We start from the raw sequence: 22,230 nt of genomic DNA on the forward strand, positions 1-22,230 counted from the left end.
ATCCAGGCTAACAACTTTGAAGCAAGTGATAAATGATTCCAGAAGCTGTTCTCCATGGCTGATGCAGTTTGGTAATTTTATTAAAGCTACTTTGGGGCTACTCCATAACAATGAGAAACCTTCTTTTATTATTATAATTGGTGGAGGAAATAACACTGAAGGGAAAAACTGTTCAAAACCTAATTTTTCTCCTTTTTTTTTTTTTTTTTTCCCTCCTTTCTCCTGTAGGTTTTTTTAAAAGAAATCATAGCTAAGAAAAAGCACAATGGAGTTTTACGAGTCTACCTACTTCATCGTCCTCATTCCTTCTGTGGTCATTACAGTCATCTTCCTCTTCTTCTGGCTTTTCATGAAAGAGACTTTATACGACGAAGTCCTCGCCAAACAGAGGCGCGACCTGAAGTTCGCGCCCACCAAGGCCGACAAGAAGAAAACCGAGAAGAAGAAGAACAAGAAGAAGGAGGCTCAGAACGGGAACATCCACGAGTCTGACTCGGAGAGCGCCCCTCGGGACTTTAAGCTGTCTGACGCCCTGGGCGCGGAGGAGGAGCACGTCGCCGCCGTCCCCTCGGGCGTCGCCGAGGCGCCCGCCGGCGTCAGGGAGCGCAAGAAGAAGGAGAAGAAGCACAAGGCCAACCAAGACGATCACGTAACTAAGGACTCGGAAGGATCCAAGTCTTCAGGCAAGAAAGTAGATCCAGTCCCTGTTACAAAACAGCCCACTCCACCATCTGAACCAGCAGCAGCTAAGAAGAAGCCTGGGCAGAAGAAGCAGAAAAATGGAATGGGTATCTGATGTTGCATATGCTTCTTGCACAGAACGCCAAAACTGTGTTCTGCTTTTTTTGCAAGGCCACAGAGTGTCTCTCGCAACTGTTCTGCCTGATCTCTACGGGGCAAAGCTCCCTTCTAACCTTCTTTTTTACGAGCTGTTGCTTTTTTCTCCCCCTGTTTTTCATCTGGCAGCAGTGCTCTGGTTTTCCTCCTCCCCTCCTTGCTTTCTTCTGCTAAAGATGAAGTGGAACAGAGTAGCTTTTCCCTCTGCTTTTCTCCGTGGTTTGGCTGCTTTGCTCTCAATGAAAATTTTGATTGCCTGAGAGAAGTCAGTAGATGTTTTTGCTGTGTGCATCCTGCTGTGGAAAAGTGGAGTCCTAAGAGTGGTTGCTCTGATAAGAGAGGGCATCTCAAGAAACTTCATAGCAGTCTGCAAAATAAATCAGTGTTTAAGTGCGGGCTTAATGCACAGAAAGGTGTTTGGTGGTTGATTCATTGCTGCCCACCTGCTATACACCTCTTTAACTGAATGGAACCGATGCTAAAACTGGTCTGGCTGTTGTGACTGAAATATACAACCTAGAACAGACCAAAAACTCGTCAGAATCGCTGCTGACTGTCTTGACCCTGTCCTCAGCAGCTGACACGTCTCACTGTGGTTGTCTTGACTAGGAATAGAAGTGAAAAAGGAATAAAAATTACCCAGTTCTAGAAATAAAGGAAACCCAAGATATTTGCAGATCCCCTTGTGAGATGCAGGCACAGCAGGTCTGCCCAGGGAGTGAGGAAAAAGAATGACATTGCTGCTTGATGTGGTGGATTTTTTCTTTTTTGGAAAAAAAAAAAATAAAAAGAGGAGAAAAAAGACCCACCCACTACCAACAGAGAAAGTATCCAATCTCATTTGTGGGTGTTCTCCAAAAAAATCTCTGTGGCACAGTTAAAATGTGGTCTGCAAGCACAGTTCTGAGGGCAGCCACAACAAACTCTTATCCTTGATTACAGGAGCTGACACCAGAGCCCTGTGCTGTGTGTGTCACCTCTGACAAGAATCTTAATATAGCACAGGCTGTCCAAAATGATAAAAAAATTTCTCACTAGAAGCTGCTTTTAAAAAGAACAGTTCCCTAATGGGGAAACACTTCTTTTCTGCTTCTCACAGTCCCAGTAGCTATTGGGGGTGTGTGTTAAAAGTGCCCAAGTGGGTTCACGGAGGGGAAAAGTACACTTCTAAATAAATTAATATGGGTAATATGTGCTGTCTGCTCTGTCACAGTGAAATTTGGATTGGAGTTGTTAAACTGTTCCTTGCATTGCTGTGTGTTCTGCTTGCACAGGAGATTCCTGTCTTAAAAATCACTGGGTGCTGTGGCTCTTGACTCTGCCAAACCTTCCTGTGGCTTTGGGGTCTCACCTGATCTGGGAGTTGTGTGTGTGAGTCTGTGTGTGTATGTATATGTGGATAAATTTGTGCTCTGATTTAAAAGATGTGAGTTTGTTTTCCTGGGAGTGGAGAATTTGGTTATTACAGACTTGCTGATTGAAAAGTGATGCTGAGAATATACAGGAGAGCATATATTTGTCCTGACTGTCTGTTGCAGATGATCAAGACAGTAAGACTGATTCTGTTGTATCTCCTGCCAAAAAGCAAGAACCAGTGCTGCTCCACCAGGAGATAAAGCAAGAAAATGTGTCAGGGAAGAAGAAGGTCTCTGCAAAGAAGCAGAAAGTTGATAATGGTAAGAATTTGGTCTGTGCCATTCCTCTGATTAAACCTGCTAAACCTTTTTGCCATCTGTGCTTTAGTTTCTCTTCCTTTGGAAAAGGAACTCGTAGAATAGTAACTCTTGATTTGAAAAAGCAGCAATTCCAGGTAGGAAAGATTGCTGAGCCTGAGATCCTGTTGAATTTTATGAACATCTGGTACCACTGGGGCACGGGATAATGAACGTTGTGAACCTTTCAGAGCTCTCTTGGATCCAAACATCCACGCTTGAATGAGGAGTGATGTGCAGATTTAGAGGAGAAGCTGAGCAGGCTCTAAGTTGCTCTGAGCAAGGCATGTCTGGAACTGCTGCAGTCATCTGCCCCAAAGAAGACTGCAGTTTTTTCAGCCACTTGCTTTGACCGCATTCCTCTCTCATTGTCCTTTTGTTGGCTGGCTCTTGCTCCAACATAAACTGTTCATCTTTGCTGTCAAGGCCTCCACTGTTCGTCATCCCTTGTCCTCTGCCAAGATGCTGCTTCTTGTGTCCTCTTGGCTCACTGTGCCTCTGTGTGTGTGTGTGTTTTTTCTCGGTTTTGTTTTTATTGTTTTTATTTTTTTTTTACAATGAGTGCTGTTGTGTCTGGCTTTTGGACACAATGTGACCGTGAAGTTCTGTGAGGCCGCCTTGTTAGCTTCTGAAGACTCTTCTCTGCTGGGGCAGCTCTGAAGTTGGAAGCTGATGGGCAGCTCCTGGAGGAGATGCTGTTGCCCACTGTTCCCTTTATACTTTGGTCAGGTTATCAGGGTGCAGATCTCTTGTGGGCCCTGTTCAGTCCAGGATGGAGTTCCAAGCACTGTAGGGTTCCTGTATAACTGAAAAACTCCTAAATGGTTCCTAGAAAAAGCCTACTATGGGGAACTTAGCATGTGATCACCTTTTACGGATGTTCTTTTGCTTTTTCTGATGGAAATGGGTGCATTGCACTTTTTTATGGGTCACAAACTTGTCTGTACGTGGCAATAAATATCACAGGTGAGCTGTCAGTGCTTACAGGGCTCAGGCATTATTTGAATGCAAAGTGTTTTCTTTTCAAGCCACCTCTCCAAAATGACGGAGTAAAAATGAGTTGTGGTGGACCCCAGGATTAGCCAAGACGTGACTGTGGGGATTTCATACTGCAAAATGTCTCACTGATATAAAAAAAAAGGTTTTGAAAGGAGGGAAGTTAATAAGGAGAGGAAGGGAGAATATGAGGAGAGCAAGTGGGAGTAGCTGGTGTTTTTTTCTACTAGAGGAGAGCTCTCCTCTCTTCTGAGCCTGCAATGTACCTGCAGGTGTTTGCTGGCTGCTTAAGTGGAGAGACACCAGGTGACACAAAAAGGTCCATCTGGCCAATTCTCCTTTGACAGCAGCCAGAATTTAAGAACGTTTTACATCTGGCTCTCAGGCAGCATACTTGTTTTGCACTGATGCCTAAAACCCTGCATCCCACCCAATTCCTCCTCTCTCTGTGCTGCTGCCTGGCATCTGTTGTCCATCAGCCCTGCAGTCTGGGCTGGCTGGGCAGTGATTTTGCTGCTGGCTGCATGCACAGCCTCTGGCATCCTGCAGGCAGTGGAGAACAGGAGCTGGGCAAGCAGCAGCTGCAGCTCTGGCTGTGCCTCTTGCCCCAGGTCTGTCACTCCTGCTCTTCCCTCGCCTGCTTTTGTCTCTGCTGTAGAGCTCTTTGGTCCTTTGCTCCTCACCATGGGGCTCCAGGGGTGTGGGAGTGGAGACCTGGGGTTAGGCAGCTCCTCTGGGTACCTCTCTGCATGTTAATGATGCCCAAAGCCTGCTCTGACAGATGAGAGATCTTCATTAAGGGCGGTGGAGTCTGCATGCAGAATAAGCTCCATTGCTGCCCTTGGTGCGAGTTCTGCCTCAGTGGTTGTGTTCACAGGTGATGTAATCCATGAAAATGCTGGCAGTGAAGTGCCAGCTTTTAACAGAATAGGGACAAAAGGCTTTGCTCATATTTTAGGGATGCTGAATGATTTCCTGCACAGCCACAAGTAAAACCGTCGCATTGATGCCACGTGCAGCTTTCTCACTAAAGTGAAATGAAAGTCAAATGTGAAGGTTCCTCTCTTCTTCTTGTTAAAATGCTAAAAGACAGCTTTGGAAGTAAAAATTTAATTGAGGCTATTAAATTACTATGCATTAGAGACCTTTATTTAATGGAGTTACCTGAAGACCTTTAATGAGTTAAACAGTGAAGGATAATAGAAATGGAGAGTATAACTCACTGTTGAGGTTAGAGATGCTTTCTTCAACTCTTAATATGTTAGGCACCTTTTGTAAAAATGGTGGTGTCTGTTATTACAAAGCTTTAACCCATCCTGTGGACTTATGATTACAGTTTTGGTGGATGAACCTCTTATTCAAGCAACTACTTACATTCCTTTGATGGATAATTCTGACTCAGGCACTTTGGAAAAGCGTGAGCCGGTCGAGGTTGTAAAACACAATGTGAATGAGGGCATCCAGAAGACCAGTGGCAAGAAACTGAAGAATGAAACAGATAAAGGTAAGAAACTGATAATTCAGTCTGTTTCTGGCACAGCCTGCTTGTAAACTTCAACGGGGAAGAGGGGAAAGGGATCCTTTCTGATGTAATGCGAAGAAGGGATTTGAGGGAAACATTTGTGGCTGCAGGATGCTCTTCTTGTGTGTGCTCGTTTCTGCCTTGTCGTTGGCACTGTGGCAAGGGCTCTGTGCCATCTGAATCCTTTCAGCCCTGACTGGGCTTTTGTGTCCCCAGTGAGCAAAGGGCTGATCACAGACCACACAGATGCAGCGAGGGAGTTCGCAGTGGAGAGTTCAGACATGGCTCACAGGGATGGACTCCAAACCCAGGGCGTTCAGTGCAAGCTCTTGGAGTCTGCTGGGAGGCTGGGAGGGCAGCCTGCAGCTCTAGGGCTGTTCATGGAGCTGAGGCTGACTCAGTGCAATACAGAGTGGCCTGAAGCAGATTGTCAATGGAGAGAATCTGGCTATTTCCAGGGAGACTCCAAATTTTCCCGTCAGCGCAGCTGGAATTGGTTGGGACGGGGGAACTTCCTTCATACTCTCCCACAAATGCCTGGAGTGATTAATGAGCATTGTGTTCCACTCTGGAGCTTTAAATAGGCCTCTGACCATCTCAAAGCCTCACAAACTTACTGAGCCATGAGGTGAGACCTCGAATTTGTGAGCAGCCAGAGAGGCGGCTGAGCAGTGACACCCAGCTCGGGTTTGGGCAGAAGGCTGATCTCCAGCATTGCCTGGTCACTCGCTTCCCTCTCTGGAACCTCTCTTTTTAGTCTTGTCTTCTAAAATGCCACCTCGAAAGCTTCCTGGCAGCTCTTTAATTGGATTCCCACATTCCTGAGGCTCCTCTTGTGCTTCTGGCTCAGTGGCTGCCCGTTACTGTCCTGCAGCATCAAAGCCTCTCACGTGCAGCCGTCCCTTCTCGTTTTCTCTGCACGCTGTGACCTTCTCCGTGAACTCCTAATTCTCCTGTGTCAGCTGGGATTTGCCCTCCCGATATAGAAAGCTTGCCCTGCTCTAACTGTAAGCTCCTTGGATTGTAAGGGCAAGGTCTCTGTGCCTTCAGGGAGCACAGGGCTGGTCCTGGCCCAGCTGTGAGCAGTTCCAGGCTCTCCAGGCTGTGGGCTCAGCATCTTGGCATATTCCTGATCATTGACATCACTGATGATGGCAATGCAGCACTGATGTGAGCTGAAGGGAAGACTTAAGTGTGATTTAGGGCTAGGAGAGGGTGTGCTAGAATTCCTCCCCATGCTCTGTCATTCAGTGATTTCATGCTTGGTAATTTCTTTTAGGGCATAGTGTCGCTGCTGCTTCTTTGTTCTTTGTTTCTCAGACAGACCTTTGGGTTTGATGTGTAACTTGACTTCAGGGGCATGTTTGGCACCTGTGGTGAGAAAGCCAGACCTGTCTCCATGATCTATGGGACAATTTCTGACCAAGCATCACTTCTAAGCTTTGCTTTTTTTTTAATTCTTCCCATCCCTTCGCATACTTTTGGGCACTGGTGAATATTTGGCAGGGACATGGGGTGCCTTGGTCTTGTGCTCCCATTTCCTGGAGTCAGAGGGCCACCTAATGCCCTGGCTGTGAGCAGCGTGTTTGTGAGCAGTGTTTTTTGTTAGGGAATAGTTCAGTTGAATTACCTTTCCCTGTCTGTGTCTTTTTAAATGCTTGGTCAGCCGTTAAGAGAGATCTTACAGATTTATCTTCCTACTGCTGAGCTCTCCTTGCAGCAGTTCCCTCCATCTAAATTTGGAAGTTAATATTTTTGTCTTCCATATATTGTAATCAAAAATGTGCCAGTTTTTAAATTAATTAACTTGTCATGTGCATATTGCTTGTGCAGCCAGGCTGTCCTCCAAATTGAGAGCTCAGTTTAAATTACTGTCATGATACACTGGAAAGGGCTCTTCAATTTTTCACATTTATGCCATTTTTCTCCTCCAGAATCTCTGTTGTGCTTTGTCTTCTCGCTAGCAACACTATAAACGTTACCAACTGTGCAAACAAAGTGGTGGGATTTTCTCCTTTCCCAAAACTATCAGCTGGCAGATTGCTATCGGGTTTAAATTGGAGAGATGTTGTTTTTGCTGAATGTTCGTGACCTCTTGCTTCTTGGCATTTCAGACTGGAATTAAACATAATGCATAATGATACCCCATCACATGCTGTTTCAAGGCAAAATAAATAATTCTGTATGGAGTCCAAAGTAAATAAATCCTCCCTTCTGTGTTGCAGAGAATGCTGAAGTAAAATTCAAGGATTTTGTAACATCCATGAAGAACATGATCTTCTCTGAAGATGAGGCCCGTTGCGTAGTGGAGGTGTTAAAGGAAAAATCTGGTGCAATTCATGATTTCTTGCAAAAGGTGAATGACTGTGGAGTGTGGGGGGAAGACAAAACTTATGAAACAATCAGAATTGAGAAGAGGTGCTGTCAGATCAGCTCTGACAGCGTTCTGGTGTGATCTGGGCGCTCTGTCTTTGGAAGGCTCCCTCCAGCTGCTCTGTGCTTGCCTGGCATGCAGGAATGAGCTTTGTGCTGCCATCTGCCATGCCAGGGGTGGCTCTGGCCACTTGGAAAAGAGCAGGCATGGCCATGGGGAACGAGGAATAGAGCAGGAATGCTGCTGCTGCTGCTGTGTGTTGGTGCAGGGGAAGGATGGCCGGTGACTTCTGGGAGTGATCTTCCCCAATTGTGTAAATAAGATAAGCCATGGGAGGAATTCAGAACAAGCTGCTGTGGCTGTGCTCTTCATCAGCTGATTCTGTGTTTTGCAGGTCTGTACAATGTGGTTTGACTTTTTTGGATATTTTTCACAGGATTGTAGGGCAATTCAGGTTTGGAAGGGACCTCAAGGGGTTTGGAGTCCAGCCTCCTACTTGAGGCAGGACCAGCTCTGAGGTCAGCCCACGCTGCTCAGGGCTTTATCCAGGCTGGATATCTTGAAGCCTTCAGGAAGTGGAACTACAAAACCCCTCTGGGCAGCCTGTGCCAGTGCTTGGCAGTTCTTTTTAATTCTTGTAGTCAAGACAGAAGAGAACGATGTCCACCAATATCTTACCAATACAGAATCACAGAATCCTTGGGCCTGGAAGGGAGCTCTGGAGGCCATCCAGTCCAATCCCCTGGCCAAGGCAGGGTCACCTGGAGCAGGTGACACAGGAATGTGTCCAGGTGGATTTGGAATGTCTCCAGAGAGGGGAACTCCACCCCTTCCTTGGGCAGCTGTTCCAGGTCTCTGCCATCCTGCAGGGAAAGCAGCTCTTGAAGTGAAACTTGGGTTTTAGTTTGTGGCCGGTGCTCCTCATCCTGTTTCTGGGCAGACACCTTCTCCTCCCTGCCATGACTCGCTGTGGTGTCATGTGGTGCTTGTCACATCCCGTGTGTCACTCTTGCACTCTCGCAATCCTGTGTTCCTCTGCAGACACGGTGCCGCAGCAGAAATGCAGAACTGGCCATGCATCAGTCCAGTTAATGCAATTTATCAGCATAACAACAAAATTTGGGCTGGGAAGGGCTCCAGGAGGCCTTGCAGTCCAGCTGCCTGCTCAGAACAGGTCCAACACTGAAGTCTGAGCAAGTTGCTTAGGGATTTGTCCAGTTGCATCTTGAAAACTTCTGAGGACAAAACCCTGTAGTGCCATCTTTGGAATGCTGTTGCCTATTTGAGCAGCCTCCCTGCTTGCTGTGGATTTTTTCCCTTTCTTTTAAAGGAAGGTTTGGTGTTAAAGCTGAACCTTTAGGATGAAAACGAGTTCCTGGGTTTGTATACAACAAAAGAATGTAGGTTTCTGTAGGTGGAAGTGTGAATTGTGTTCTCTCTGCAGCTCATGCAAGTCGCTGACAGTGTGTTTGTACTGCAGGTATGCACGTTATCACTAAAGGAGAATTTCCAAACAAACTCAGGATCTATTTATGGGACTGACACTTCTTTCCTTCTTCAGTTATCAGACTTCAGTGAGTGAAGTCCAAGTAGTCCAACCTCCTCCTCAAAGCAGCACCAACTCTGAGGTCAGCACAGGCTGCTCAGGGCTTTATCCAGTCTGGGCTCGAAACCTTCGAGGGCTGAGTCTGCACAACCACTCTGGGCAGCCATCACACTTCACTGAGTCACATCTGAGCACAAACACACAGGATTTGTGCTCTTTATTACATTTATTTAATTTGTAGGACCGGTATGCGAGTGGCAAGGCCATGGGGGTTGTTCCTCTAGAGTATCTCTGAAGCTTTGTGTCAGTGTGCCAGCAGAAATGTAATTGCATCAGCTGGTGGCTCTCCTGAGGAGTGGAAAGAGACCTCACATCAGTGTTTTCTTTTCCCTTTGTGGTGAGATATTTCAAGCAATTACATTTGTTGGATTTTACCTGCTCTGAGCGTGGGCTGCGCCAGGTGATCTTGGAAGTCCTTCCAACCGCAGCTATTGACTGATTCAGCATCTCTGCATCTTATCCCATTATTTCTCTTAATGGCTGTTCTTTATTTTCCCCACTGCCACCACAGCAGCTCCCTTCCAATGGGAAGCACCTTAAGAGCCCATTTACTCTCTTAATTGGTCTCCACGCTTTGAAAATGCATTTCTTTGCCTGGTGAGATGGAATCCATTAGTGGAAGAACTGGGTACCGGTGGTGCCACGTGCGCCGTGCAGATGGAAGATTTGGGGGCAGGAGGGGGTGTTGCCTCCTCTCAGGTTTGCTCTGCTGCCTTTTAGTGTGCTGTGCCACTACTTGTGGTTATTTTTATGTCATCCTGCTGCAGGCCAGCAAGGCTGAGACGGCTGCAGCTCTGCACCAGCTCCAGGACAAGGAGAAGATGCTCGCGGCGATGAAGGAGGAGGCAGCTGTTGCAAAGGAGCAGTGCAAGCAGCTCTCCCAGGTAAATTATTGGGGTGTTCGTGGGTATAGAGAGGAGCAGGGGTTTGTAGGACCAGCAGCCAGCAAATGCTGGTTTACTGAGTTTGGTATAAACCAAAAGGTGGAATATTTATACTGCAAAAGCTTACCAAGACATGACGTTTGGTTTTACAATGTATTTATGCAGTTATTTTCCAATAGTTTTTCCAGGGAGTTCATTTACTGGTACTTGTTTTTCTTTTCAAATGGTTTCTTTTAAAGCACTTGCTTCGCTGCTATGAGGCTGTTCTGTGGATGCAAATATTAAATGTCTTTCCTGCAGTGCAGTTTTAACTTGGTCCATGTTGTAGCATTCACGTGCCTTTGTGCTTCTAGGCACAACAGTCACTGGTTTTCTTCAGGAAGGAAGATGCAGAAAGTGCAGACCGCCTGCTTAGCCCCTGGAGGTGCAGCTCTGATTGCTTTGGACTTGGATGCTGATGCCTCACTGTCAAAACTAGTTTATGAAAATTTACCTTTTTATGAACATTTCAGAGGAAAACTGTTACAGTAGACCAGATGATGAGGCAGATGCAGACTGACTTTTGGAGTCTTGGGAGAAAGATTTGTGTGTTTTGGCTGGTGTGGAAGCACATGAGCATTAGACTTGGAAAGGCCACGCTGTGGGATGTAATTTGGGCACAAAAAGCTGGGAGTGGAGTGGCCAGAGGATGCAGATGAGAAGGGAAGAAGGGAGTGGATATTGTGTGAGCTCCTGGCAGGGCACAGCTGTTTACAAGAGGTTTGGGATTGTCAATGTGTAACTGTAGGGAGAAGGAGCTTGTGATGTGTTTGGAGGAAAAAAAGCAACTGGCTCAGGACTGCAGAGTCAAATTGGAGAGAGGGATGTGCTGCTGAAGGAGCAGAGGGAATGGATGAAGGAATCTGAGGTTGGGGAAAAAACATCTGCAAAGTAGTGCTTGTTAAAGGTAGGAGTCATCAGGGGTTTTTCCCATCTGGATTGGGGAAGGGAAAAGCTGGGAGAAAAAGGACGAAAGCAAAGTCGCTGCATTGTGAAGTATCAGGATAAACAAGGGTTAAAGCTCAGTTTGACTGATAAAAGCTCTTATCTTCCAGTTAATGTGTTTCTCTGAAAACACTGTCAAAAGCTAAAGGTGCTTTAAGGTGCAGAATGATCTTGATCAAGATAATACCTGGAGAGGATAAATGAGAGCATGAGCTGAGTACCTCAGGACTCAGAGGTATTTGGCAAAATGCAAACTGAGGAAAAGTTAATCTGTCTTCCCAGGATCTCTGGTTCTGCCCTGATGGGATAGCTGGGTTACTGAGAGCTGCAAATGAATGTTGGGATTGGTGCAGGGATAGAGGAAGCTGCAGTGTGTCCTGGTGTCTTTCTTTTAATTGCATCTTAGTTTAAAAAAAAAAAAAAAAGATTTGTTCCAATCTGTCTGTAATGTATTGTATTTGCAGAAGTGGCTTAAAACTTGGTGTTTGAACTACAAGACAGAATAGCTTTTATTTAAACTAAAAGGTGAAAAAGACTATAATTACTCCAAGGAGATGGAGGGTATTCAGGCTAATAATTTAGAGCACTTGAATTGTGTCAGGGCTCCCTGGCACTGTCAGGAGCTGTGTGACTGGAAACACCTGAAGCTCGGGTGGTACAAATTCCTTTTTGTGTGATGGCAGCTGCTGAAAGCTGCACTTAGATGTTTTTGCTTACTACAGCAAGTGCACTTATATTGCAGAGGAGCAGCTCTGTGGCTTTCTCAGGTGTCTGGGTTGAGTTACTGGCTAATAAAAGATTAAAAAGCAATGTGTATTTTCATCTGAAAGCTGTAATATGGCATCATGCTGGTGGGATTCAGGGCTTCTCTGGCCTTTGTAGTGCACTAACAGCCCATCTCCTGTGGCAAAGCTGTTGGCTTTGCAACCTGCTACAAAGCAATTATTTTGCTCTAAAGTGCTCTCTTTTGCCGTGGTGCTTTGCCTGTGTTCTTCCATTTTGCTAAACCTGGGATGAAAATCTAAGCTTTGCCCTCTGTCATATCAGTGGTTTTAGTTGTTAGGACTCCGTGATTTGGCCAGACCTGACAGAAATATGACTCCCATCTCTTCTGAGACAACACAAGATCAATGTTTAAATTGGCAAACGTCTTAAAAAACGTGAGATTTCTGATGATACAGGAAATGATGACGTAGGGTCAGCATAAGGTTTTGGAAGTTTGGTCTGATTCTGTAAATTTGCCGGACGAAGATTTGATGCTGATTCCGATTTGATGCACGCTTGCTGTGTTTTTACTTCTCTTAAAGACTCTTAGCATTCAGAAAGCAGCAGTGGGTGACTTGTTTCCCTTTTCCTGTCACTTCCCACCCCAGGAGCTGGTTGCAGAGAAGGAGAGGAATGGTTTGCTCACGGCCAAGATGCGCGAGCGCATCAACGCGCTGGAGAAGGAGCACGGCACCTTCCAGAGCAAAATCCACGTCAGCTACCAGGAGTCTCAGCAGATGAAGATAAAGGTAAGTGCTTGGCCAGAGCTGCTGGAGCTGATGCTGATGCACAAGCAGATGGGGGCTGAGAAATCGCTGCAAAACTTTGTGGCAGCTTTGTGATCTGAAAGAAGGGGCAGGGAGTTCTCGCGGGTGACTTCAGTGGTGTGTAAAGCCCAGTGCTGGCCGGGCAGCTGGTCCCTGATCTAGTTACTGGTGTTCTGCTGCTGAAGTGTTATTCAATTAAGAGTGTAAAGCCTAATTGAAATACTCAGCTTAAGGGAGCCACTAATGCTGATGTTCATTAACCAGCAGATAAATGTCTCTAAGATTATAGTACAGCGTGACAACATAGCATAATACACACAAAATACCATTGCCTGAGGGAGTGCTTTGCTGGAAATATTTGAAGAGCAGCCACTTGTATTTTTTGAAGACCCTTGTTACTTTCTATTGTAGTTGCTTTGTGGAGTGAACTTAGGGGGGTTTGTTTCATCAGATTAAAAAGCTTAACTTAAAATTTTCTAAGGAAAGTTGCCCATTTTATGCTTAGATTTCATTCTAGTCGTTCTTTCCTGTGTGCATGTCACAGCATCAAGCCCAGCATGTGAACTTCCTTGTTTCAAAAATTGTATTTTTTCTCTTGGCCCTTCGGAGAGTAGCATCTCTGCAGTTTTGGGGCAGAGGAAACCTCCTTGGAACCTGTGTAGATAACTAGACAAGGAGAGGTTCTTGCTGCTGGCTGGGGAAGGGGGAAGGAGACCTGGATGCACTTGGGAGAACTTCAGCTGTGCTGCTGTCCCAGGCTGAGCTGGAGAAAGGAAATAGAAAAGATCCACTCTGGTCCTGCTCCCTCTGCTGATGTGCTGCAGCATGGCAGAGGAACTGAAAAAAGGTCACAGCTTCCAGTGGGGTGGGATTTGTGCCCCTGCTTCTCTTGGGAATCTTGTTTTCATTAAAAAACAAATCAGGCAAGGAAAAGAACTCCCCAATAAATGTCCAAGGCCCAGCTTGTTACGTTTGTTGGGGCAGAACTGGAGGTGGCTGCCCTACAGGGGACTGCTCCCTGCTGCTGTGGTTGTTACACAAACACTTATTTGGATTTTCCAGTGTAAGAAATGCTCACTGATGAATCAGCCACTTGATGAAGCTGGGTTTTGGAATGGTGTCAGCCATATCTACAAACTGGCACTGATAAAGGGAGAGTGTTGTGTGTGCTTGAGGATTTTCAGAGCAGACTTTTGGGCTCCAAGACCAGCTCTGCTGTGTTTGCATATGCAGAGTCCATTTTTTCTCTTTGAATCCTTTCTTTGATTTTGTTCACACTATTCTGAACCTTGGGTTATCAGAATAACCTGATATTCTGCTTCTTTCTGCCTCAGTTTGGAACCTTGCTGAAAATCAGAATATTAGATGAGGACTAGCCTTTTGCAGTTTGGATGCTATAATCTGTGTATTGTTAATTATTTGGTGGAAGGAACAGCAAACGAGGATTATCTAATGATAATTCACAGGATATTTGTTTTATTTCCCTTTGGAAAAGTAGTATATTGGTATCCAGTTATTGATAGATATCCCAGGTTATCTAGCTGAGTAATTGGTATTCTGAGTAACACTTTACATAGTCTTTTAAACAATAAAAAGGGTTGCCTTGATAAATAGGTTGATGCACTGATATAAAAGGAAAGCTGTGCTTTGATTTGAGCACGAGGGTCTCAGCAGCACAGTTTAATTTAAGAATTGGTGTGTGAGGAAGGAACAAAGCTCCCCCTCTCCCAGAAAAAAATCCATTTAGTTTTATTTACTGGAACTCTTGTGATATCTTATCTACTTCTACAAGCTTTTTTTGTTTGTTTTTATTGCTCCTTAGCTTAATCTTTTACGGAATTGATCTTTCTTTCCCCATCAGTTCCAGCAGCTCCGTGAGCAGATGGAGGCAGAAATAAGCCACCTGAAGCAGGAAAATGGCATCCTGAGAGATGCTGTCAGCACTTCCACCAATCAAATGGAGAGCAAGTATGTTGGCAGCTATTTGGAGCTCTGGGTGTTTTTGAGCCTCCCCTGAAGAGTTGTTCTGGCTTCTGCCTCTTTTGTTTCCAAGTCCTTGGCTGTCCCTGAATCAGTGGTGAAGCTGGGAACACGGGTATTTTGGGCTGGACAGGTAGCTGGTGCTGTTTGCATTGAGCCAGGGCATTCAGAACAAATAATTAACCTTTTTTGTTTTTCAACTTGAAGCCTGAGCTTTTAGGCTGTGGTGCTGAGGCTTTAAGAAAAAGGAGTGCAGCAGTGCTCAGGCACCCCTGGTGTTTTTGGCAGGCTGTGTATGCTTCCCCTGGGCTTTAGGAGAGGTTCTGGTTGTGGCCTCTTGGGAGAGCAGCAGCTCCCAACTTAAAATATCAATAACCCTGCGTTACTGATACTGCTGGTGGCACTTGGATTTATCTGCTGCTGGTGGTGCAAATGTTGGGAGAAACAAAAACTGGCTTTTGTGAGTTATGACTTGGGCTGCCCCTGAGCTGGCAGGGAGGATTTTGTGCCTTGTGCAGGTAAAAGCTGAGCACCCTGGTCTAAGGTGTGTAGAAGACAAAACTGACACAATCCCCTCTCTCAGAGAAATGTCAGGTGCTCAGAGAAGGGTGTGGAACACTAATTTTAGGTGTCCTGTTCATTATCTTTCAGAGAGTTTTCCTGAAAAGGCTTTAATTCAAGCCAACTTGAGATAAAATTGGAATGCTTTTTACTTGCTTAGGCACAAAGGGGCTGCTCTTGGGCTGAAGAACTGGGTCTTCTCTCCCAGCTGAGAAAGTGCATCAGATACCTCCACAAGTTAATAGTCAGGCCAAAGCCAGAAGGCAACAAATAGTCTGAAGAAATGTGTGCAGTTAGTAGTCCAGGAGGAACAGTCCTCAGCAAACCTGAGATGAATAATCCTTTGTGGCAAGAGGAAAAGAAGGCGAATTTCGATGCGAGACCTTTCCTTATGCTGAGCCTCTTCAGTTCACATCAGCCTGCCCAAATCTTGCCAGTCAGCTTGCAGACCTGCTCAAGGAGCTGATGCTTGTGGCTCATTGCTGACCTTTTGTTCCTGACCCTGCCTTGTATCTACTGACTTGTGCTGATGACCAGGAGCGATGGTTTTGCTGCTGTGTGGCCAGGAGTACCTGACCCTCATCCCTTTCCTATCATAAAACAATTTTAGAGAGGGGGGAAAGCACCCCATCCCCACCCTGTAGAGACCTTTAGTTGCAAATCTAGGACTCGGTGTTGACATTTGAGCAGCGAACCCCTGTGGAAATGTTTGTTTCCAGGCAGTCGGCCGAGCTGAACAAGCTGCGCCAGGACTACGCGAGGCTGATGAACGAGCTGGGGGAGAAGAGCAGCAAACTGCAGCAAGAGGAGCTCCAGAAGAAGAATGCAGAGCAGGCAGTGGCTCAGCTGAAGGTGCCTGGGGTTTTCTCTGCCTGTCAGGTTGTGCTCTGGGTTTTATCTGAGCCGGGACGTGAGGCGTGTGGGAATTGCTTGAGCCGCTTGTTTCAGATGGGCTCAGCCAGCCTGGGGCTTTATTTAAGGTTTTTATTCAGTGCACTGGGCTTTGAGTGATTACAGACCTCCCTGGGAAGTGAAACTTACCTTCCAGGTAAATATCTTTTCAGCATCACCAGTTAAGCTTTTTATTTTGCTTTCTGTGAGAGTACAATTCCAACAGGAGTTGATACTTCAGAGCCGTTTGTCCAGATGGCACTGTCCTTGTGTGGGTTTTATTTGAAGCTACATGCTTTTGCTGTGATGTATAGTTAATTTTTAAAATGAATACACTTTTTAAAGAGTTAAAACGTAAGTGGACAGGCTTCTGGATGAATCTCTTTCTGTTTCTTTGCAAGAAAACATCTTTTGCTCTCTTTTTTTTAAGAAGAGAAAATGTTTTTCCTTGATTCTTTGGAAGGAAATGTCTTTTGCTTTTTTTTTTTTTTTTTTTTTGTTTAAGAAGAGAAAATGTTTTCAGATGAGAATGTCAATCCAGAGCTCATGATTTCTTTAATATTTTCCAATTAAATCATATATACCAGAAGTTCTCCCTGCCTTTTGCCCTGGCAGGTGGCGAATTGGTATCTAGAGTTGAGATGTTTTAATTACTGAATGCAGATTTATGTGATGCTTGGCTGCTCTGGCTTCTGGCTTTAATTCTGAACTATCAGGGCAAAGATGCTACGTTTTCATATTACAGAAACCATTCTGTTAAGAGCCTATAATGAAACAGTTCACAATTTGGCTTTCAAATTAATAGGCTAAGCTAGTCTAGGAAGAGGATTACAGAGCCCTCTGTCTCTCTGATGTGCCCTAATGGAAACGAGAAACAGCTTCACTTCATTGCCATATGTTTTGGGAATAGCACCGAGGGGATGCACTCTGAATGCTTCAAAAATAAATGAAAGGTTAGACTTCTTTTCATCAACTCTTTCTTCAATGTGAAGGTCCAGCTGCAGGAGGCAGAGAGAAGATGGGAAGAAATCCAGGCTTACCTCAGGAAAAGAACAGCAGAGCACGAAGCAGCACAACAAGGCACGTATCACAGAATTCCCAAATAACGCTTGCTGCGGTGAGCTGGCTGTTCCCGTTTGGAAAAAAAGAGGGCATTATTGAGTAAATGTCTTACATAAAGCTCGGGTGAGGTCAGCCCTGCTTCAGCAGCCCTGGGGGAAAGTGTTTTGGGATCCCAGGTAGTCTGAATGCTGATGGGGGAGCTGAACCTTGTTGGAGTGAGGCTCCGAGTCAGCCTCCCCGCTTACAGGGAAAATGATTTCCCCCAAAGTTAAATGTTGACTTCTGAATTAAAATCCTGACATTTCTGCTACAGATGTGCAGAATAAGCTTGTGGCCAAAGACAATGAAATCCAGAGCTTGCACAGTAAACTTACTGATACAATGGTGTCAAAACAGCAGCTGGAGCAGAGGATGCTGCAGTTATTGGAGGCTGAGCAAAAGAGAGCTACTGAGGAGGACTCCATGCAAATGCAGGTGCAGGTAGTACTGCTCAAGTGTTTTGAGGGTTTGGGGTTCTTCCTTCCACTTTGTGTCTGTGGGAACACAGAATTATCCCCGGAATGCTGCTTTAGTAAAGCTTTCCCACTGAATAAAGGATGACAAAACCCCTGCTTATGAAGTGAGAACCTCGAGTGTGGTGCTTTGAGGAGGTGTGGGGCCACCTCACACAGGAGAAGCACTTGGGGCAAGTCAGGAAAAGGTGCTGGCTCCATTTGCCAAGCTGTGACATGATCCACGGTCTGGGGAACACCCTGGGAGAGGAACCTTTGATGGTTGTGTGATCTCCCTGCTGCTGGCATCAGGTGGTGAGAGGCGGCGTGGACGTAACTCTGAGGGCTTCAGGGAAACCAAATGGATCATGGTGGAGCAGGGAATGTTTTGCCTTGATACAGAGCAGGTTCTGGTGCTTCCACTCCAGCTGGTTGGTTGTAGTGGGGATTAAAAGCCAGCATCTTTGGTGAAGTGTCTGACATGTAAATGCTGAACTGTTCTTACTAACATAATCATGGCTAAGAGCTAATCCTAGCAGAAAGTCGAGTAGCTGCAGATCTCAGCCTGCTTTTCTTTCTGTGCTCTCTTACAAGGAGCTGATAGAGCAGAATGATGCTTTGAATGCTCAGCTTCAGAAGTTTCATTCACAAATGGCAGCCCAGGTACAGCATGTTCTCAGACTTCTCTTTTGTAGTCATGACTTGTGAACTTTCCTTAAACGTAAGATTGATTTTTTTTTTTTTTTTTTTTTTGGTAGCTGGGTACGAGATGTAATGCTGAAAGCAGAAACTCGTTAGCATCCTCTTTTCTAATGATCCTTAAACTGTTTTAAAACTTTAAGCTTCTTTTTTTGGGGGGGAAAAATCCACTTGTTTCCGCCCACAGTGGCTTTCAATTATAACTAAACGATATAATACCTTTTTCAATGTTTTTTTTATTTATTTTTTTCCCTGTAGCTTTGCCTGTCTACAGTTCTGTCTTTTGGTTCTTTTGGTCTTTCTGCAGTCCTCCTGTGAACCACCTGATTGTGCTTTTTTTCCCCTTGTGGTAGCTCCTGTATCAAGCTGTCTGTTCATTTTAATGCTGATTTCTGTGCAGAAAAAAAACCAAAGAAATCACGCCAAAACCCCCACCAAACATGCACAATGCCATTCTCAGTTATTTTAATCCTTAAAATTTTGGTTTGATTCGTTGATTTGAGATATCATTTCTGTTGTAAACACCGTGTAGAGCCTCAGGATCACTGGAGTTGCCTCCATGTGGAGGAAGGTCACAGAAATCAGCTCAGAAAGGCTTTGGAGGCACAAGTGGAGGCTGTTCCTGTGCAGTTGGGTGCTGCCTTCTTTTAATCACCAACGTGCTTGATGGAATTTGATTAAATTCGACATCAGGCTGAAAATCTGGCTTTGCTTGAAGTGCTTTAACTCAGTGGGTGGGGAGAGTAGTGAGGGAAGTGCCACTCTAGATTTACAGCATCTTCATGGCCTGCTCCTCTCATCCCTTTGAGGGCTTTGGAAATAAATTCCTAAGGAAATGTTACTTTTTAGCTCTGAATCACGCAGGGAGGGTGCTGGAGGTGTGTGCTTTCCCCAGGTAGCCATGAAAATTCAGGGATGTTTTTCCACCATGGCCAGTGGGTGTGAAAATAACACTTTGGAGAAGTGAGTTGGGGCTGTATCCCGCTCTGGATAATCAGGGGTGATGAAACCCTTTTAGTTATTTAGAGGGACTGGAGTTGTGAACGTGGAAGTTCTGCCACAGTCTGCAGAGGTCCCTTGAGGCCTTCACCACCAGCGTGGTTGTGTGTGACAGGCTTTTTCCAGAGGGGAAAAATGCCACTTGCTGATTTTTTTGCGGTGCTGTTTCTGTTCACGGCACAACTCCTGATGCACTGTGCAGGGTTTTCTTATTTATTTATTTGAATTTTTTGTTTTAAATTTTGAGTGGTTTGTCAGCAGAATGTCCCATAAATCACTTAGCTCCCGGGAGGGAAGTGCTGGTGAGCCCTGTGGCTTGTTTGAATCTAGTGAAGGGCAAATAACAGGGGTCTTTTTTCACTTCATGTTGCATCAGGCCGGAGGGGAAGGGACATTGAAGGAATACCAGCACATACCAATGTCCCTTAGCCAGGAAATAGTTGGAAGCATCCTGTGCCAGTTCAAAATAACCAGACAAATGCTATTCCTGGCTCAGTGTGGAGGAGGATTCTCTGACTTGCTTTACTTCCAGTTATTTGTTTTATTTATTTATTTTTTTTTCCTCTTGCAGACCTCAGCTTCAGTGCTGGCAGAAGAACTTCACAAAGTGTGAGCATCCATTTCCTCTGGGATTTGGGAGGTGTTTTGCTGGCTCTCAGTTCCTGCCACCTTCCCTCCCTCGTTTGGGAGGGACTGGTGAAGGAAATGCCGCTGCCTGTGCTTTTAACCTCTCACGAGATCAACTTGGGAGCCGGGAAACGGCTTCCTACGGATTTCCCTTCCGTGCCAGGCCTCAGGTTTGGGGTCTGCCGTGGCTCTGAGCTGCAGAGAAAGCAGCATCTCCTCTGCTGTTCATCCCTGCCTGCGTGCAGGAGTGTGCGTGCCCGTGAGAGTTGTTGTTATTTGGGCGGCGCCGGGAGGTTTCTCCCTCTGGGCTGGTGGCTGTGTGTCAGAGCTAGGGAACGTCTCAGAGATCTTTTGGCAAGCAGACAGCGTTTAAAATGGAAAAGCTTTTGGACCCCAAGTGTGCAGTCAGCAGGATTTGGAGTAGGAGCTGGAGCAAAGGGCCAAGGGTGTGTTTTGGGTTTGGCCTGATGCTTCCTGCACCTCTTCCATCCACATCTTCTGTGCTGACCTGTCTCTGTTTCCCCCTTGTGCAGGATTGCAGAGAAGGACAAACAGATAAAGCAGATGGAGGACTCGTTAGGCAATGAACGTGCCAACTTAACCAGCAAGGAGGAAGAGCTCAAGGTATAATAAAAGCCTGTGCAAGTGCCAGCTGACCCAGTCTTTGTGTCTAGGAAGAGCCTTGCTCTGCTAGGCAAGGCCAATGCTAGGGGCTGGGAAAGCTGTTGATAAGGAAGCTTGAGGGTTTTCCTTCAAAAAAAATCTCCTGAAATTTCACCCTGGAGAGTGAAAAACTATTTGTGTATGAACTGCAAATATTTTTTTTTTTTCTTTTCCTTCCTTCAGGTCTTACAGAATCTGAACCTCTCCCTGAAATCAGAGGTACAGAAGTTACAGGCTCTGACAAATGAACAGGTAAAGCAGCAGGTTTGATTTTCCTCCCTTCCCAGTGCCTGTTCTGTCATAAATGCAAATGCGGATCTGTTGGCTTTAAGCAAGCTCTGCTTAAGCACATTAATGGTGTGAGGCTTCCGGACTGGGCTAATATCTGATTCCCTGAAGTTCTTAGAGCTGGTGTGAGGCCTCATTCTTCCCCCTCCTTCACCACCAAAGCCTTGTCCTTGGATATCCAAGTTACTGAAGCATTTTGCTTGCTTGGGTTAGATTTTCAGGCACTCAGAGTGCAGGAGTGAGCACAGCTGTCTGTCAATATGCAGGCCTGGCATTTGCATACAAAATTCATAAACATCCCTCCTCCCCCCCCAAAAAACCCCCAAAGCCCACAGCTCCCCCTGCCTCACCACAGAGATGTTCCTAGAGCCAAACAAAATGCTGTCCCTGTGTTGCTGCTGTGTGGCCTGCTCGTTACAGAAGTGGAAATGAAGTGTTTAATTAGAGCTAATCCCAGTTGTCAAATGAATCTCTCGGAGATCGCCTTCCCTTTGTATAATTGCATGTTCTAAAAGTGCATGAAGACAAGCTTTAGCCCTTTCACTCTTGATTTCAGTCGTGTGCTGGGAGGCCAAATGACTTGTTCTAGCTTTTTAATATCGTGGAATGAAAGGTTGATTGAATCATGTGATGTATCCTAAGTCTGTGTTAATCCTCTTTATATCTAGGCTGCTGCTGCACATGAGCTGGAAAGGATGCAGAAAAGGTAAATAGCTCTGGGATTTGATAAACAATGTTCATCAGTCTTTCATGTTCTTTTCAATGATGCTTTTTTTTGGTAAGACTTGGATGGGAGAAACGTGTTTAACTGTTCTGCTGTGTCTCAGCATTCACATAAAAGACGACAAAATAAGAACTCTTGAAGATCAGCTTCGAGAAGAGCTCGCTCAGATTTCAAACACAAAGGAAGAATTCAAGGTAAGATACAGAACAGGTGTTTTTGTGCTTGTTTTCAGTAAGTTTTCCAGTCTCCAGAGGTTGTGGAGCACCTGTAGAACAGTGAAATAAAACTGACCTTTGGGTGCTAAGGTAAATTAGTGCTGTGTTTGTAAGGCAGGAGCAATGTGGGATGTCATAGGAGTAGCAGCAGACTGTGCTGAGTGAGAGGTGGGATAACACAAGTTAAATGCAGTGTCTGCAGTTGTGGGGAGAGAGAGAGAGGGCTTTGAATTCTACAAGAGGAGGTTGTACAGTAAAAACTGTTGTGATTTCCCTGCATTCCACCTGCCAATGTGCCTTTCAAGGCCCTGGTGCTGTTTTTTGGAGCCTTTGTTGGTTGGATTTTCACGCCAAGCCTCTGTTTTCTGTCAGGCAGATGTGAAAACACGTATTTTAACTCTGCCTCTTTCCACGTTTTCTCATAAGGCTGCAGCTAAACCGCTGAAGCTTTTGTTCTGATATCTGCTGCTCGTTTCTGGGTGGTGTGTGCAGAGAGCAGCTTGAGTCCTCCCTGCCCTCTGCCACCTTGGCCTTTTTCTTCTGGACTTGGGCTCTTAGAAATGTCCCTGCTTCCCGACAGAGG

General features: G+C 45.6%; 1 protein-coding gene across 13 annotated transcripts in view; it reads left to right on the top strand.

Annotated features, from left to right (window-relative positions):
* The window catches only part of KTN1 (kinectin 1), a 74,662-nt gene that overhangs the window by 22,252 nt on the left and 30,180 nt on the right, over nucleotides 1-22,230 (top strand). For 10 of the 13 annotated variants that reach the window (XM_040066889.2, XM_040066879.2, XM_040066886.2 and 7 more), the window contains exons 2-17: nucleotides 229-788; nucleotides 2,376-2,513; nucleotides 4,882-5,049; nucleotides 7,293-7,423; nucleotides 9,815-9,931; nucleotides 12,289-12,429; nucleotides 14,309-14,415; nucleotides 15,708-15,840; nucleotides 16,872-16,959; nucleotides 17,255-17,421; nucleotides 18,027-18,095; nucleotides 19,702-19,739; nucleotides 20,291-20,381; nucleotides 20,604-20,672; nucleotides 21,377-21,414; nucleotides 21,536-21,626. In XM_040066889.2, the coding sequence (XP_039922823.1) occupies nucleotides 266-788; nucleotides 2,376-2,513; nucleotides 4,882-5,049; nucleotides 7,293-7,423; nucleotides 9,815-9,931; nucleotides 12,289-12,429; nucleotides 14,309-14,415; nucleotides 15,708-15,840; nucleotides 16,872-16,959; nucleotides 17,255-17,421; nucleotides 18,027-18,095; nucleotides 19,702-19,739; nucleotides 20,291-20,381; nucleotides 20,604-20,672; nucleotides 21,377-21,414; nucleotides 21,536-21,626 (2,109 nt within the window). In that variant the 5' untranslated portion in view covers nucleotides 229-265. The remainder of the gene's footprint in view (nucleotides 1-228; nucleotides 789-2,375; nucleotides 2,514-4,881; nucleotides 5,050-7,292; nucleotides 7,424-9,814; nucleotides 9,932-12,288; nucleotides 12,430-14,308; nucleotides 14,416-15,707; nucleotides 15,841-16,871; nucleotides 16,960-17,254; nucleotides 17,422-18,026; nucleotides 18,096-19,701; nucleotides 19,740-20,290; nucleotides 20,382-20,603; nucleotides 20,673-21,376; nucleotides 21,415-21,535; nucleotides 21,627-22,230) is intronic. The other 3 variants (XM_040066890.2, XM_040066882.2, XM_058420886.1) reach the window with 2 other exon arrangements.

Source organism: Hirundo rustica, chromosome 6, assembly GCF_015227805.2.
Source record: "Hirundo rustica isolate bHirRus1 chromosome 6, bHirRus1.pri.v3, whole genome shotgun sequence".
NCBI classification, from domain to species: domain Eukaryota; kingdom Metazoa; phylum Chordata; class Aves; order Passeriformes; family Hirundinidae; genus Hirundo; species Hirundo rustica.